General features: G+C 51.5%; 1 protein-coding gene across 1 annotated transcript in view; it reads right to left on the bottom strand.

The window, feature by feature from the left end:
- Positions 1-16,900, bottom strand: part of ZNF592 (zinc finger protein 592) — a 20,528-nt gene that overhangs the window by 1,403 nt on the left and 2,225 nt on the right. The window contains exons 2-8 of the mRNA XM_077774270.1: positions 16,679-16,900; positions 9,479-9,657; positions 3,410-3,586; positions 2,982-3,141; positions 2,582-2,869; positions 2,244-2,356; positions 1,515-1,690 (exon numbers count right to left, since the gene is read on the bottom strand). Of these exons, the coding sequence (XP_077630396.1) occupies positions 1,515-1,690; positions 2,244-2,356; positions 2,582-2,869; positions 2,982-3,141; positions 3,410-3,586; positions 9,479-9,657; positions 16,679-16,900 (1,315 nt within the window). The remainder of the gene's footprint in view (positions 1-1,514; positions 1,691-2,243; positions 2,357-2,581; positions 2,870-2,981; positions 3,142-3,409; positions 3,587-9,478; positions 9,658-16,678) is intronic.

Raw genomic sequence — 16,900 nt, 5'->3', positions numbered from 1 at the left:
GGGGGGGCGGGCGGCGGGGGGGGACACAGGGAGAGCAGAGGCCCGAGCCCTGCGCCAGAGCCGCACGCCGGGAACAGTGCAGCCCCCGGACTCGCAGAGTCACCCCAACCCCCCCACACCCGCCACCGCACCGGGGGCCGGGCTCACCGTGGCCCTGAACACGGGCCTGGATCCGGTTTCTCTCGGGTTTTCCTGGTGGCTGGTGCCGCGTCTAATGTAACGTACACACGTGACACCACATTCCAAAGACACGGCAAGGGCACAGTCTCTGCTCTCCAGAGGACGCCCCCCCACCTGGGCTCTGGGCTCCTCCAAGAGACAGCCTATGTACGCACAGAGATAAAACTGTTGTCTCTGGGGCGCCTGGGTGGCTCAGTCGGCTAAGCACCAACTCTTGTTTCTGCTCAGGTCGTGACCTTGAGGTTCATGAGATTGAGCCCCGCGTCGATCTCTCCCTCTCTGTTCCTCCCCCCCCGCCCATGTGCTCTCTCAAAACAAATTTAAAAAAATATTTTTTTAAAAGACCATTGTCTTCTACGAAATGATAGCACTACACGCACGCTCTTCTTCCCCCTGCTTTTTCTCGTGAACGAGATGTGCTGGCCACTGTCTGTGTGCGGGTGCACAGAGGCCTCCCCCCCTCCTCACGCTGGCTTGCTGACCGTTGGGCGCAGGGTGCCCACGGGCGGACTTGGGTTGTGCTCCATCATTACCGCTGCGCACACCCCTGCAGGGACGGTCATGCACGTACCTCCTCGTGCCCAAGGCTGAGGACACAGGGCGGGTAAATTCTCAGGACAGAATGCTGGATCAAAGGGCACGTGCACTTGGAGAGGGGTGTGCAGTTTAATCACAGACAGATGTCACCAGAATGTCAAGTGACACCCCACCTGCTGTGTGTGGAAGGGCCTGCCGACCAACACCCTTCTCTGAGTAGCCAAGAAGGAATGCCCCGGAGTCCAGGCGGCTCTCAGAGCTCCCCCGACATGCCCGACCCTCTGAGGGGCAGCCCTCCCTACCACGGAGCAGGAAGCCTACGGTGAGGGGGAACCAAGCTGTTCTAGAAGTTCAGCAGAAATAACGGGAATAGGCCATGGAATGGGGCAAGGTCATAGGATGAAGGCCCAGGCTAGCAGGTGCCTAGGCCTGGCCTCTCCCAAAACGAGTGTGTGTGTGTGTGTGTGCGCGCACGCGCATGTGTGTAAGAGACACTCACTGCGTCCTCGCCTCACAGGCAGCCCTGCCCCTTCCCCCCGACCCAGGACTGGTGGGAGAAGCAGGACGGTGAGTGTGAACGCACTCCGGCGTCCACACAGCTGAGGAAGGCGTCCCAGTGACAGGGGAACCACGGGAACCAAGGCTGCTGGGCGGTTTCACAGGTCTCTGTCCCCGTCCTTTACCCATAGACGGTCCCCAGGTGGGTCACGCTGACTAGAGAATGGCCTACACCGAGGGAAGCGGTCGGTGGTGGTCGATCCCGGAGCCCTTCTGCTGCCCCGCAGCTCCGGGGGCTCACTGAGCAAGCGGCTCCAGGGCCAGGGCCCCCGCGCTCACCTGAGGGGACTGTCCGCCCGGAGGTCTGCCTTTGGACGTCTGGCTCAAATCAGGGTTTCTGATCCCGTGCATGAGGCTGATGTGGCTCTCCAGCAGGGAGGGCCGAGGAAAGCTGGGGCTGTCCTCCGTGCAGTACCTGTGGCCAGAGAGTCCGCGTGAGAGGACAGGCTACGGGCCCGCCTGGCTCCAGGGAAGAGAGAGTCCGGGGCAGAGAGCCGGCTGGGCGGTGCAGGGCTCCCCAGAGAAGGCCAACTGGCGAGCCAGCTACGGCGGCACACAACAGCAGGGCAGGACTCGTGCGCCGGCCCTAGGCCGCCATCTTACTCTCCACTCCCTGACGCCACTGCCCGGGGGCCCAAGTGCCAGCAAGGAAGAGGCCAGGCTACGTCCCAAAGCACAGACATGATGCGGAAGCCTCTCCGCCAGACCGGGCACGGCGACACCGCCACCCCTCCTTCAGAGCGGCGGGCAGAGCCGCCCAGGGTCAGGGAGGTACGAAGGGGGAGGGCTCAAGAGCTACCAGGTTCTAGAAGCTAGTCTAGCAGCCCTGCCTTCTGACTTAGCCACAGCATTTTCCCATTAGAAACTCGTGTATCTCTTGCCTCCGACTCCCAATCTCACAGCAGAGAAAAGCCATGGACGGTCTTTTTGAATTTCAGGCCTCCTGGCTCCTACCTCCCAGGACTCACCCACAAGTGTAGACCTTCTTCACGGTGTCGTGGTTGTTGCGGATGTGTTTGCGCAGGCTGTTGGGGGTGTGGAAGGACTGCTCGCACTGCCGACACGGGTACCGCTTCAACGTCTACGGGAGAGGACGCATCAGAGCCGAACGACGGTTCTGCGTGTAAGTTTCCACCCGGGCGATGTAGGCAGAAGGGGGTGGGCCAAAGACCTCGGAATCTGCAGTGCCCACCCTGCCCGAAGCACCGGGAACCCTGAGGGATCAGCCACACAAGGGGGCCCTGAGCCCGCAGGACCCAAGTCCAGAGAGCCTGGCACCGCACTGTGACCACGTGACGACACGTACCCGACCGTGGCTCTTCTTCATGTGGGACACGTAGTTCTCCCGGTCAGGAACCCACTCCTGACACTCCTGGCAGGTCCAGCCGGTGCTCCTCAGCCGGGGCCTGGCCTCGGCCCTGCGGTGGGTCTCGGGCCTGCCCCAGCGGCCGGAGGGCAGGGAGCCGCCCCGGGCCGCCGCACTGGCGGCCGGGGGCTCGGTGGGAGCTCGAGAGCCAGGCCGGCTGGAGGCCGTGTCCGCTGAAGACTGGAGGCTGGACAGCTCGTCCACGTTTCGGGGAACACCGTGGGTGCTCTGGGGATGGGGAGAGCGGTTACTGACTGGGCGAGGGGAAAGAGGCACAGAGTCAGACCCCGGCCTGAGGCGCACGCCCCCCTGCCCGGCCCCCCTTCCCTGGGCCACCCACCTTGACGTGCTGCATCAGCTCCGGCTTCTGCAGGAACAGCAGCGGGCACTCGGGGCACTTGAAGACGCCCACCTGGCTCTTGCTGGCATTCTGGTAAAAATGCTGCTGAATGTGTCTCTTCTTGTTGAAGACCATTTCACAGGAGCACTTATAAATGAGCCTGCCGAGACAAGCCCCGGGGCGTGAGGTGGCCAGGCTCTGTGGGCACAACCTCCACCCCAACTCTGCTCCCTCTGAGCCGGGCTCCGCTTTCCTAAAGCACTACTCTCAGCCGATGGGGATACTCCCCTGCCTCAGGATGTCTTCAGTGACCTCCGGGCACCTCTGCTGCCAGCCCCGGCTCCCGGGCCCGTCCCAGCACGTCCCCCCGCAGCACCCAGACCCCCGAGCCCCACCCACGGGCCTGCTGACCCTGGAGCCGCACTCACTGGGAGGGTCTGTGAGGCTGGGTGGGGTGCTGAGAGGCGGTGTGGTCCGCGGTGCTGCTGGCTGTCTTGAAGGCCATGGGGCAGAATGCACATTTGTGGAAAACCTGGCAGTGTCGCTCCTGGATGTGGCTTTTCAGCAAGGCCAAGGTCAGGTGGACGACCCCACAGTGGATGCACCTGGATAACAGGAGTGGTGGGGGTGTGGGGGGAGGGGTGTGTCAGACCCAGAAGTAGTGCTGGAAAAGGAGGGATGGAGGGCAGGGACAGAGCCACTGCGGGGACTCTGGGTCCCCGTCCCCGGAGCACTGTCTTCCACCTGCCTCACCTGTGCCCTGAGAGCCTGCCTGCTGCCATCTGGCACAGGGCGGTCACCCAGGGCGCCCAAGCCCAAGGCTACGCCTGGTGGAGAAGGGGGAAGAAACACACCCCTCCTCTCACTGGCCAGAGAATATGCTTCTGCAAACCAAAAATCTGAGCCCAGCTGAGAGAAGCTGGCGAGAACGGAGAGGGAGAGGAATGGTTCCAAAATGACACAAACAGCATCCTTTGAAGTGTGACACGGCGGCAGGGGCCCAAGGGGGAATTTCGGGAGGACCCCACAGGAAGCCCGTGCCTTCCCACAGGCTGGCACTGAAGGTGCAGGGATGGCCGCTTAAAATAAAAAGCGCAGCTAGAAATGCAGTGCACATCACAGCGACAAGCACGGTCAAATGCGCGGCCCTCAAAGCCCAGGAAGGACCCCCCAGAGCAGCCCGGCCCAGGGGGGCTTTGGGGACAGTAGGAACGCTCTATACTGTCCTGGCCACACAGCAATTTGGATGTGAATAAAATAAACTACGGTGGCCAGTCATGCTGGCCACATTTCAAGGGCTCGACAGCCAGACATAGCTGGTACCATTCTGGACCATGTGGCTCATGACTATCAGAGTGACAACTTGGTGGCAAGGTGGGTAACTTTTTACTTCTCCCAGGTTGTACTTCCTGAGCTGTGTTTAGTGAATATGTCGCTTTTATAACGTATGAACAGTCTTCAGCCATTTTTTCTGAAACTGAGGCACTCTGAAACTTTCAACTTCAAAATCTCTTTCTCTCAACACTGTCTTTCCGTTTCTCAGTATCACAGGACTAAGTGACCTCTGCACCATCCTGCATCCATTCCAGTGCTAGACCCTCCTGCCTCGACACACACCCAGGTCTCCCCTCCGTGAGAAGACGCCTTCTGCTCCCAGCTGTTCCTCTCAAGGTAACTCCTATCTCCCTTGTGTTGCAGGATTATCTGACCCTGTAACCCTGACATCCCAGTAAGTGCCAGAAGAGAGGCTATTGCTTCACTGAAAAAAAGGACATGACCTCACTTAAAAATTCTTTGACTCTCAAATATAACCCCTCAATTCACTACATTAGCCCGTTTTCACAGTCCATGTAAATCATCACAGAATCCTACCTAGTCCTTTATGTTTTTCTTCCTTTCGTGTGTGTTTGCGGGGTGGGAGGGAGATGGGACCCCCTTTGCAAGCTTAATCAGCTACGAGAAGCAACCCGAAGAACCAGAAAGCTGTTTGCAATGATCTCTGAGGAGCACTCATTAGTAAATTTGTACATTCTTTAAATTAAGAGTTTCTAATGCAAACTACTTAATTATATGTTCTTTTCTCTCCTGCTAAACAAAAGAGTGACCAACTTCTAGCACATGAAGTGCTCCTATACCACAAGGCATCATAAGTAGAAAAAAAAATCCACATATTTCCAAATTCATCCAAAGGAGCCAAGTACAGCTGACATGTGGAAAGAATCTTAAGTAACTGTATTTGTGCAGTTTGACCAAACTTCAGCAGGAGCAATATAAATATACTCTTCAAAAATGCAACTGAAAATCCATTCTATTTACCTCATAGACATTCTTCAAAGAAATCTCCATGAAAGTAAAAACATAAAGGTATAAAGGAACGCACACCAGCATCAGTGAAAGACTGAATCAAGTAGCATTTACGAATTGATGAAAAAGCACACAGAAGAGAAATCTGACCCCACAACACAACTCTTAACCAGTTTTTTAAGAGAACATAGATAATTATAGAATCATATACTGTGAAATACGTAAAGTTTTAGAAAAAACAAAGAGTGGTAAAATACTTAATAGTTCTAATAATCACAAATAATAAGAAAATGACGTCACTAAGAACAACCTAAATTTGCTCCTTTATGACATCATTGGTCGCTCTCCCAATTTTCAACAAAGAGTAGAATAATTTACACAATTCTAAAATACGTACATAATGTACATATGCATTTTACATAAAAAACATGCATAAAGCACATACGAAATGTATAAGACTTTGACAATGTCTTCAAGAAAAAGCAAAAATAATACAAAACAAAATAATAGTGTAAAACTCAATGAAATGGAATAGGTACATTTTGAGAATTTGCTAAAAAATATAATACCCACAGAATGGGAGAAAATATTTGCAAATCATGTATCTGACAAGGGACTTATACCCAGAATATGCAAAGAACTCTTGTAACTCAATAGTAAAACAATTAATAACCCAATTTAAAAATGTGAAAAAAGACTTTTCTCCAAAGAAGATATACAAACACCAAACAGAAAAGATGCTCAACACCGTGAGCCATTAGGAAAATGCAAATCAAAACCATAATGAGATACCACTTTATACCCACAGGGATGGCTATCAGAAGTCTGACAATAACAAATGCTGGTGAGAATGTAGAGAAATCAAAAATCTCCTACCCTGCTGGTAGGAATATAAAAATGGCACAACCATTTTTGAAAACAGCCTGGCAGTTCCTCAAAAAGTTAAACATAGATTTAGCAGTGGACCTAGCTATTCTACTCCTAGGTATATACCCAAAAGAACTGAAAATATGTGTCCATACAATAACTTACAAGTGAATGTTCATTAGCGGCATCATTCAGAATGGCCAAAAGGTGGAAACCCAAGTGCCTATCAACTGGTAAATGGATGAACAAGCTGAGGTATACACACATATACAATGGAACATCATCATTCAGCCATAAAAAAGAACGAAATGCTAATATATCACAGTATGGATGAATCTTGGCTAAGACTACATATTATATGATTCCATTTCTATGAAATGTCCAAAAGAAGCAAATATAGGAGGCAGAAAATAAATTAGTGTTAGTTAAGGGATGGGGGAATAGAAGGGTAATGAATATAGAGTTTCTTTTTGGATGACAAAAATGTTCTAAAATTGGTGGTGGTGATTGTACAGCTAGCTCTGTAAATATACCAAAAACCAGTGAATTGCACCCTTTAAAATGGGTGAAGTATAGGGTATGTGAATTACATATAAATAAAGCTGATACAAAAAATATATGTGAATAGTTGAAGATCTTAAGTGCAACGAATACTATCGTACACATCTGAGTTCAACCACGGATCACGAAGATTTTACTGTCAAAACCATCAGTAGGCTGTCTGGCTGAATCACATTACATTTTTGTCTGACGTTCCTTACAAAAAGGCTTGATAAACTGAATTGCTTTTGAGACACTATGTTTCTTTTTAGTCTTACAGAAGAAAGTAAAACAAAACATTGAATTAAAAGACCAAAAAAAAAAAGCCATGAATCCATCTGTGCTATTGGAAATTCCTTGGACTTAAGATTCAAAGATAAAAACCTAAGTATTGCTTGCATTTTTATTGGGTTGGATTTGATCTTGGAGCAAGCAGCACACGCTTAAGTCAAAGTTGGAAAGGTATCTTCAAATGTTATACAACGCTGTAAAAACACACATTCAATGGTGTTTGGTTTAACAACGTGGCCTGGGGGTTGCCTGGCCTGCTCAGTCGGTGGAGCACAGGACTCTTGATCCTGGGGTCGTGAGTTCGAGCCCCGCGCTGGGAGCAGAGATTACTTAGAAGGAAAAAGTGGGCCGAGATGCTGCCGAGCGCTGCTCCTCTGCAGCGGGGGCGGGGGCTGTGCTGCGTAGCCCCCCTGTGCTTCAGCTTCTCCAGTCCCAGGACACGCACAAGAAACTAGTCTACATTTCAAAATGCTTCCACCAAGACAGAAGCCCAGGCGTCGCCCCTCGCCACCCTCAGCCCCGTCTACCAGCTTCCATGGAGCTCTAACGCTTACTCCCTAAAGCCTCCCAGATCCACTGTCTCTCCTTGCCACGGCCGGGACTCAGCCGAGTGCTCAGCGCCTCACCTGCACTATCACAGGGGTCTCTCGGGCAGCGGCCGGGCTCTGCCCTCTCTACCACACACACCAGCCCTCCAGCAGGGTCCTCCTGAAGCACAGCTCTGCCCAGACCCCTGCCCTGCTACAAGTCTATCCGCAGCCCCTCACTGTCCACTGGACAAAGTCTAAATGTCTGCCAAGGAATACAAGGTCTCGCCTGGGCCTGGCCCTTCCGACGCCCTGGTCTCTTTCCTCACCCCTGCCCCAGCTCATCTTGACCGCCCTCTACAGAAAGGCCCATCGTCCCTGTTACCTTCTGTGTGCCGGATACACAGACACACCCTCCCTTTTCTTTGGCCCGAACACCTCTGAGTATCTCCACTCTGAAGCTTTCCTGACGGTTCCTCTCCAGGGGCACTTCCCGTTCTGAGTCAGTTACCTGGGCAGGTGTGCGACCCTATCAGACAGAAGCCCCTGCATCCTGAGTGTCCGGCACACCACTGAAGGCAAGAAGTACTTGAATACAAAGTTACTAAATGAACTAAATCAATATTTTTTAACACCAAAGAGAAGAAAACATTAATAAATCTGTACTAAATTGGGGCGCCTGGGTGCTTCAGTTGGTTAAGTGTCAGACTCTTGATTTCAGCTCAAGTCATGATCTCACCTTTTGTGAGCCCCATACATCAAATCCCTGCTTGGGATTCTCTATCTCCCTCTCTCTTTTTGCCCCTCTCCTGCCCATGCTATGTTCTCTCTCTCTCTCTCTCAAAATAAATAAATAGGGGGCGCCTGGATGGCTCAGTCAAGCATCCCACTTCGGCTCAGGTCATGATCTCACAGTTTGTGGGTGTGAGCCCTGCCAGCAGACTGTGTGCTGACAGTCAGAGCCTGAAGCTGCTTCAGATTCTGTGTCTCCCTCTCTCTCTGCCCCTCCCCGACTCACACTCTCTCTCTCTCTCAAATAAAATAAAACATCAAACAATTTTTTTTAATTTGTACTAAATTAACTTTCAGATGTGAAAGTTAAAAAGTGAAAGAAACATCAGAAGATGTAGAAATCCTCAAATGTAATAAATCAGTAAAGGGGGCCTGGTTGAGGCTGATGTAAAAGTTACAGACCAATGAGTTTGGGATGGAGTTTTTGTCCCCATTTTGATCTTTTTCTTGAAAATGACTCCTTGTCTACATTTATTTGACAAAGGGGGATATTCAGTTTAAAATAGAGTTTTCTTGGTTTTACTAGGAGACTGATCACTTTTTCCATTTTCAGGTTTTGCTGGTTTCTAACAAACCGACAAAAACTAATCAACATGAAGACATCAGAGCTCTTCGAGCCTGGCATCTTACAATCCCACTTGTTAACGGAAATTGAGACCATCTGAAAGTACTACAATTAGGAAATTTATTATCATGCTGGTGCTTTAAATTTAATATGCCAAACACAGTAACTTTACTGGCGAATCAACTTTATATACTTTTAAAAACCAAACTAGGGGCACCTGGGTGGCTCAGTCCGTTAAGCATCTGATTTTAGCTCAGGTCATGATCTCATGGTTTGTGGATTCGAGCCCCGCGTCGGGCTCTGTGCTGACAGCTCGGAGCCTGGATCCTGCTTCAGATTCTGTCTCCCTCTCTCTCTGCCCCTCCCCCACTCACATTCTCTCTCTCTCTCTCTCTCTCTCTCTCTCTCTCTCAAAAAAAATAAATAAATAAAATAAATAAAAGCCAAAAGAATCTCCCCAAACCTTCTCCTTTTAAAACTACTTTTTAATGTTTAATTCGTGTTGCCTACCACATAAAAATGCCTGTCTTGATACCAACATGACTGTGTGATTGGATGGGAGCCCGAGCGCGCTCCGGCCGGGGACAGCACTGGCGCGGGGCAACACCCACCTGTAGCCCACCTTGCGGGCATAGTGCAAGCAATTCTCCTTCACGTGGGTCTGGAAGTAGGCCGAGCGGCAGAGGGCCCCGCACTCCGGGCAGCAGTAGGGAGACTTGTGCGCGTGGATCCGCTGGTGGGCACAGAAGCTGCACTGGTTGGGCAGCAGCATCTGGCACACCTGGCAAGTCTAGGAGAAAACACCGAGAAGGCAGCTCACGCAGGCGCCGCGCGCTCGCGGCTCTCCAACCACGGCGGCCTGGCTCTCCTGGACACGGGTCAGAACAGCCCTTCCCCGGCCGTGCTCTCCTCCCACCCTCCTAGGATGCTGGGGACCCGCAGGCCCCGTGACAAGTGTCCATCCTGACGCCCAGGCAAGCTTTGCCTCTCACCTTATCCATCAGAGACAGAACGGACGCTACGTGCCCCAAGCTCACTCTGCTTCTGGGACTGCGAGCGTTTCTTCTCGGGCGGAGCACAAGACCAGCTCTCCCCTTCCAGAGGCCAAAAGCACTTGGTGCAGTCTCAGCCCCACTGCGCTCCAGGCCGCCGGGGCTCCCCTCACCAGCAGAGGCAGTCCCTGCGTGACACCTCTAGTGCAGCGGACCCCTGCTCCCAGCAGCCCCGCTAGGCTCTCCGCAGCCCCCTGGGCAGGCGGACTGAGTGGTGCTGCCAGTGAGCACTCCCTCAGCCCCACGGGCCCCCTGGGGGCGTCCTGAGCCTCCGCTGACCACACACACCTGCAGCGAAGGGCAGAATGGCAACGGCTCCTTCGCCCCCAGGCCCAGGGCAGAACCAGGGGGCGAAAAGCGCTGCAGCCGCCCCCTCTGGTGGGCACAGCCCAGGTGGAAGCAGCCGCGGGGGCCCTTCTGGGTCAAAAGGAAACCACCGCGCTCGCTCCAGGCTCCTCGCCGTGGGGGCCACTGACCTGGGCCCAGAGGAGTTGTTCAGAGGGACAAGTCGTTGGGGAACAGGAAAAGCAAAGTCCAGAATGTGCAGCCTCTACAGGACATACAACCCAGTTTTTTCAACAAATAGATTTCAAGGGAAAAACAGAGAGAGAAAGGAAAGTTATAGATTAAAAGAAATTTAAGAGAAATTTTCAAATTGCAACGTAGAGCACTTATTTGAATCCTGGTTCAAGCAAGCCAACTATAAAAAGAAATGAGACAATCAGAGATACTCGAACGCTAACTTGATGATAATATTGGGAAATCTGACATTTAATATTAAGGTTTGATAATAATAAGAAGAAATTATCATTGTGATTAATTTTGAGATGTGATGATATCAGACCTATGGTTTTGGGGGAGGAACCTCATATTTTATATACATACTGAACTCTTACAGACATGGTGATGCTGGGATTTGTTTAAAAATAATCCAGGGGGGCCGGGGGGAGTTGAGAAAATATATAAAACGAGATGGACTAGGAGTTGATAATCGTTAATAGAGGGTTCGTTATGCCATCCTGTCCTCTTTTATATATGTTTGGGACACCCCATAATAAAAAGGCCTTTAAAATAATTTTTAAGTGTTACTTTAGGTGCAGCACAGTAAATACGTATACTGCTCCCTTCCATATGAGAGGGGGGAAGAACACACAGACAGACAGACAGACACACACACACACACACACACAGAGGCATATCTATACATATTTGCAAAACAGAGCCATGGAGAGAGAAAGTGAACAAAAATGATACATACGGGGCAGGAGGGAACAGAGTGAAAGCGACACAGACAGAAACAAAACTTCAGGGTGGACTTTGTCATACAGTTTTAAGGTTGGAATCACATAAATGTTTTACATAGTTTTCAAATAATATAATATTAAACTAAGTAAACCAAAGTATTTTCTAAAAATTGAAAAACAGGGGCGCCTGGGTGGCTTGGTCGGTTAAGCATCCAACTTTCACTTAGGTCATGATCTCGCGGTTCGTGGGTTCGAGCCCCGCGTCGGGCTCTGTGCTGACTGCCAGGTCAGAGCCCGGAGCCTGTTTTGGTCTGTGACTCCCTCTCTCTCTGACCCTCCCCTGCTCACGCTGTCTCTCTCTCTCCTAGTAGTAAATAAATAAATAAATAAGTAAATAAGTAAATAAATAAATAAATAAGAAAGAAAAAAACATTTAAAAATTGAAAAACAGAAACTCAATAACCTAACAATGTATCAAGTTAGTGACATAACCTTATAGAAAAAAATAATTGTTCCCAACGACCTTTAAAACACAACACTGGGGCGCCTGGAGGGCTCAGTCCGTTAAGCATCCCACTTTGGCTCAGGTCATGATCTTGGGGTTTGCAGTTCGGATCCCATGTCGGACTCTGTGCTGACACCTGGGAGCCTGGAGCCTGCTTCGGATTCTGTGTCTCCCTCTCTCTCTGCCCCTCCCTCTTCTCTCTCTCTAGCTCTTAAAAACAAATAAATGTTTGGGGCACCTGGGTGGCTTAGTCGGTTAAGCGCCTGACTTTTGCTTAGGTCATGATCTCACAGTTCATGGGTTCGGGCCCCGTGTCGGGCTCTGTGCTGACTGCCAGCTCAGAGCCTGGAGCCTGTTTCGGTCTGTGACTCCCTCTCTCTCTGACCCTCCCCTGCTCACGCTGTCTCTCTCTCTCTCCTAGAAATAAAAAAAAAAAACCAACACAAATAAATGTTTAAAAAATTTTTTGAAACACAGCATTTTGACTTCTACATCTTAATGTGATTATAAGAGCAAAAAGAACTGCAAATACACCGTCAATTTTATTCAGTTGTTCCAATGTTAGAAACAATATTGGTACTGGGGGCGCCTGGGTGGCTCAGTTGGTTGGGTGGCCGACTTCGGCACAGGTCATAATCTCCCAGTTTGTGGGTTCGAGCCCCGTGTCAGGCTCTGTGCTGACAGCTAGCTCAGAGCCTGGAGTCCGTTTCAGATTCTGTATCTCCCTTTCTCTCTCTGACCCTCCCCAGCTCACACTGTCTCTCTCTCTCTCTCTCTCTCTCTCAGAAATAAATTTTTTAAAAAAAAGAAACAACATTGGTATTGATATTTTGAAATGTGTATGTATGGCAGGAAAATCTTAGGAACCAAGGTTTTCAGTATAAAATCAGTTACATAAAAACTCTATGATTTGGGGCACCTGGCCAGCTCAGTTGGTAGAGCAAGCGACTCAATCTTGGGGTCGTGACTTCCAGTCCCACATTGAGTGTAGAGACTAGTTAAGCAAATAAAACTTTAAAAACACATACTAACATACATACAATAAAAAATGCATACTTCTGAGCTCTGGCCACGGCAAGAGCCCAGGAGCAGACATGCCCAGTGAGCACCTCTGGTGCCCAGAATGGGACTTGTAAGCACCATCTGTCACTGCAAGAACCTGGCTCCTCAGAAGGACGGCCAGTCCCCAGTTTAGCACAAAAACGTGCCCAGGACATCTTCTGAGGGCTGAGAGTAAGGAAGCTTCTCAGGCTTCATGAGTTCACATCCAGAGGATGCAGAAACCAGCCAGACAGGGCCCCACAACCAAAGACATGGAAAAGCGACCAACTCCAACAGACCACGCGTGTGAAAACCAGTGCTTCCATTACAACACCAGAGGAGGCCGCCTCACGCCCAGGAGGCTGCCTTCCACCAAAGGCAGACAGACAGACACGCAAACCAAACAGAAAAAGGTGCTGGTGAGGATATGGAGAAATTTGAACCCTCATGCTCTGTCGGCAGGAATGTGAAATGGTCCAGCTGCTGTGGAAAACAGCATGGGGGTGGGGGAGCGCCTTAAAAATTTAAGAAGAGAGTTTCTCCCCGGGCTAGCCGTCTCACGTCTGTGTACATACCCAGAGGAACTGAAAACGTGATCTCCAAGCCCAAAGATGTTTGCACACCCTGCTCAGGGCAGCACTACTCATAAAAGCCAAGCGGCCAGCAGGGGATGGATGGAGACACAGAGGTGGTATAAACACACAGTGGAGTGTTATTCAGCCTTAAAAAGGAAGGAAATGCGGTCACATGCCACAATACAGATGAGCCTTGAGGACACCATGGTAAGTGCAGTAAGCCAGCTGGGTAACTAAAAAAACAAGTACTATGTGATTCCACTTGTATGAGGTACACAGAGTGAGTAGTCAAATTCATAGAAACAGGAAGTAGAAGGGGGATGGCGAGGGGCCGGAGGGTGGAAATGTGGAGTTGTCTCATAGGTATAGAGTTTCAGTTTTGCAAGATGAAAGAGTTCTGGAAATTGATTGCACAACAGTATGAATGTTCTTTATGCTCCTGAATTGTACATTTAAAAAATGGTGAAGATAGTAAACTTTAGGCTATGGGTATTTTACCACAATTTTTTAAAATAACAGAAAATCTTGGGGCAGCTGGGTGGCTCAGTTGGTTAAGCATCTGGCTTCAGCTCAGGTCATGGTCTCACGGTTCATGAGTTCAAGCCCCACATCGGGCTCTGTGCTGACAGCTCAGAGCCTGGAGCCTGCTTCAGATTCTGTATCTCTGTCTGTGTGTGTGTGTGTGTGTCTCTCTCTGTCTCTCCCCCGATCACACTGTCTCTCTCTCTTTCAAAAATAAACATTAAAAATTAAAAAAAAACCCAAAATCTTAACACACTATTTGAGATTGTTAGGGCATCAACTCACTATCGTGAAAACTATTAACTAAGGGAAACAAATTAAATATATATCCCATTTTCCAACATAAACTATATTTCAAGGTAACCAAATATACCTCATCAAAGTGGAAAAGATATTTTATATAGAACTGCAGCTAACAACTGAGAAAGAAATAATAAAATTACAAAACACCCTTCTGCAACTCCTAATAAAATTAGTGACTCAAGGAGCAATTATTAACAGCTACTAAAATAATTATAGGAAAGATAGGGAACTTTTCAATGAAAGGATCAGAACATCACCAACTGTACTCACTGGTCATACTGAGCATCATTAAAACGTAGACAGGCAAGGAGTCTATGCCTCCCTGAAATCAAGAAATATGAAGGGCACACAGGTCCCTCTCCTCAAAACTGGCAATTTCTAGTCTATCCCATAAAATATGGGGTATTGAAGAACAAAGTAATTGTAGGAGGAAGCATCAGTCAAAGCCAGAATCATCCTGGAAAATTCTCAGGGCACATGGACAAGTTTCTTCAATGAATCAGTGACGTGAAACCTTAGTGGGGGAGGAGGCCTGGTTGGGGGGAGGGGGAAATGGTGCTGTTCTAGAATGAGAAAAGACATAAATGAATGTTGACACGTGGTCCATTTTTGGATCCCAATTCAAAACAAGCCCAACTGTAAAAAGGTAGTTTCCTATGCAAAAGGAAAATGTGAATATGGACTTAGCTGTGACAGTGACATTATACTAACTAAAAGCTGAAGACCAAGAAGAAATAGTCTCTCTGTGCTGCCTTCCTGCCGACAAGGCCGCATGGAGCGCACATGGAGCCCCCTTGCAGGGGGAGGCACAGCTGGGGAGAAGGCCTGAGCACCTCCCCCTGCAGCCCCTACACTAGAGTGAAGCCAAGCCCCACCCCGCCCGCCTCACCCCTCCCCCGTATGGCCTGAAGCCTGGGTACTGTTTCAGAGACTCAAGTGCACCAGTGAACAAGGCTGGGTTTTGGCCCCAGACCTCAAACCTCACCCTCTCCCTGAGACCCGGAGACCACACGTAGCGGCAGGAACTTCGTGAGGAATCTGAGCTGGGCTGAGAGAAGCCTGACAGCCTTCCTGGGGACCCTGTCCCTTCTTGTCCGGGGAACCTCTTGTCCAGCTCCCACCAGAGGACACACAGAAGAGGCAGGATGGGAAGAGTGTCAGCCGGGGATCCTACCCCGATGGCTTCCTGCTCAGATTTTAGAAGGCAGGCAAGGAACAGTGTGGAAAAACGCCAAGCATCAGAGCTCTGCTGACAGCGGTTCTGATCACATGACCTAGAAGAGGCGGTCCTGGCCCAAGCCAGCCATGTGGGGACAGCCAGAAGACGGACAGCCCCGAGCAAAGGGCCAGGGGCGCCACGCTCCAGGGGACTCATCAGAATCAAAATGCAAACTGAGGAGGAAAGGCGCAGATGAGAGGCACCTTGCTGGCCCTGCCCCGGGGGCTGCAGAGGGGGCTGCAGAAGGTCCGCAGGCCACCAAACTCCACCTACCCGGCTCCACACCGCGCTCCTCCTCCGGGGACTGGGCGCACTTTGCGCTTTCCCCGCACCTTTGTGCCCGTACCGGGAACACCCCAGCCCCACCCTCCTCCAAATTCTTCTTGCAGGTCCAATTGCAATGTCCCTGTCAGTCCCCGGGGCACCTTGCCTCTGCCTGGCGCCACTGGGTCAGTCCCTCTGAGGAACTCCGTGCAACCACGTCTACAAGCCTGTTAGCCCCAACCTGTCTGCCTCACATGGTAGCAGGGGTGAGGCTGCCCTCGCTGAGCCATGGGAGCCCCTGGAGGAGGGGNGCCCCCCCCCCCCCCCCCCCAGCACCCCTGTGCTCAATGAGGCGCCCAGTGCACTCCAGGGACACCTGTGCCGAGCGAGCTCAGTGGCCAAACAGGTGCACGGCCCCTGTGAACGAAAGTGAAGAGAGCCGCTTTGCCCTCCTCCGCAGCCGGGCTTGGGGAGGTTCTGTTGAGGGGCTGGGCCGGGCCATGGGACGGTCACCTGCGGGAGGAAGGAGAGCGCTTTCCGGCGGCAGGTCTGGAGGCTTACTTTCACAGGGCCTTGCGAACACAGCCTCTGACACGGGACATGCACGTCCGCGCGGCCGCTTTCCGGGTGTGTGGGGACACAGATGGGAGAGGCCCCCGAAGCTTCTACCACGGCCCTCGTGCCAGGCCCCTCTCCCTCCTCAGCCCGGCCCTGGGGAACAGCTCAGGGACGACGTGGTTCCGAGAGCCCAGGCCGCGGTGCAGGGCTCTCACTCCCGGGCTCACGCCACCACTGCGCAGACCCCTCCCAGAGGCCTGCGGCCACCAGCAGAGACCCGCCCAGCGGGGGGGGCGGCACAGCAGGCAAACCTTCAGAGTCTCCCCTCAGTGGGGGGGCGGACCCTTCCCCCAGGAAACACCCAGCACTATGCATTCAGGAGGGTCACTAACCATCAGGCCAGACGTCCTCTTCTAAGACTCCTAAGGTGCCGCCAGGGCCCCCGCATCACTGAGCTCTCCTCCATGCCCAATCATGGAGCTCGGGAAAACCAGGGGCCGACGGCCAGCGCAGGAAGGGTCTGCTTACCAGCCCCTCGGTCTCCTCCGTCGTTCTCTGGAAATGTGCAGCCATGGCCATGTAGTCGCGTATCTGCCTGTGACACTCGAGACACTTGATCCCGTGCCGGATGAGCCTCACGGGGTCCGGGTAGAGCGGCAGAGCCGGAAGGGCTGGGCTGGCAGCGCCCGGGGCCTGGCTGGGTTTGGGGGAGGCGGGGGCGGCCGGGGCGGCCGGGGCCGGGGCGGGCAC

This window comes from Crocuta crocuta, unplaced genomic scaffold, assembly GCF_008692635.1.
Source record: "Crocuta crocuta isolate KB4526 unplaced genomic scaffold, BGI_CrCroc_1.0 scaffold7, whole genome shotgun sequence".
Classification (NCBI taxonomy): Eukaryota; Metazoa; Chordata; class Mammalia; order Carnivora; family Hyaenidae; genus Crocuta; species Crocuta crocuta.
Note: the sequence above shows the minus strand (reverse complement) of the source record. Positions and strands in the feature narration are given on the sequence as shown.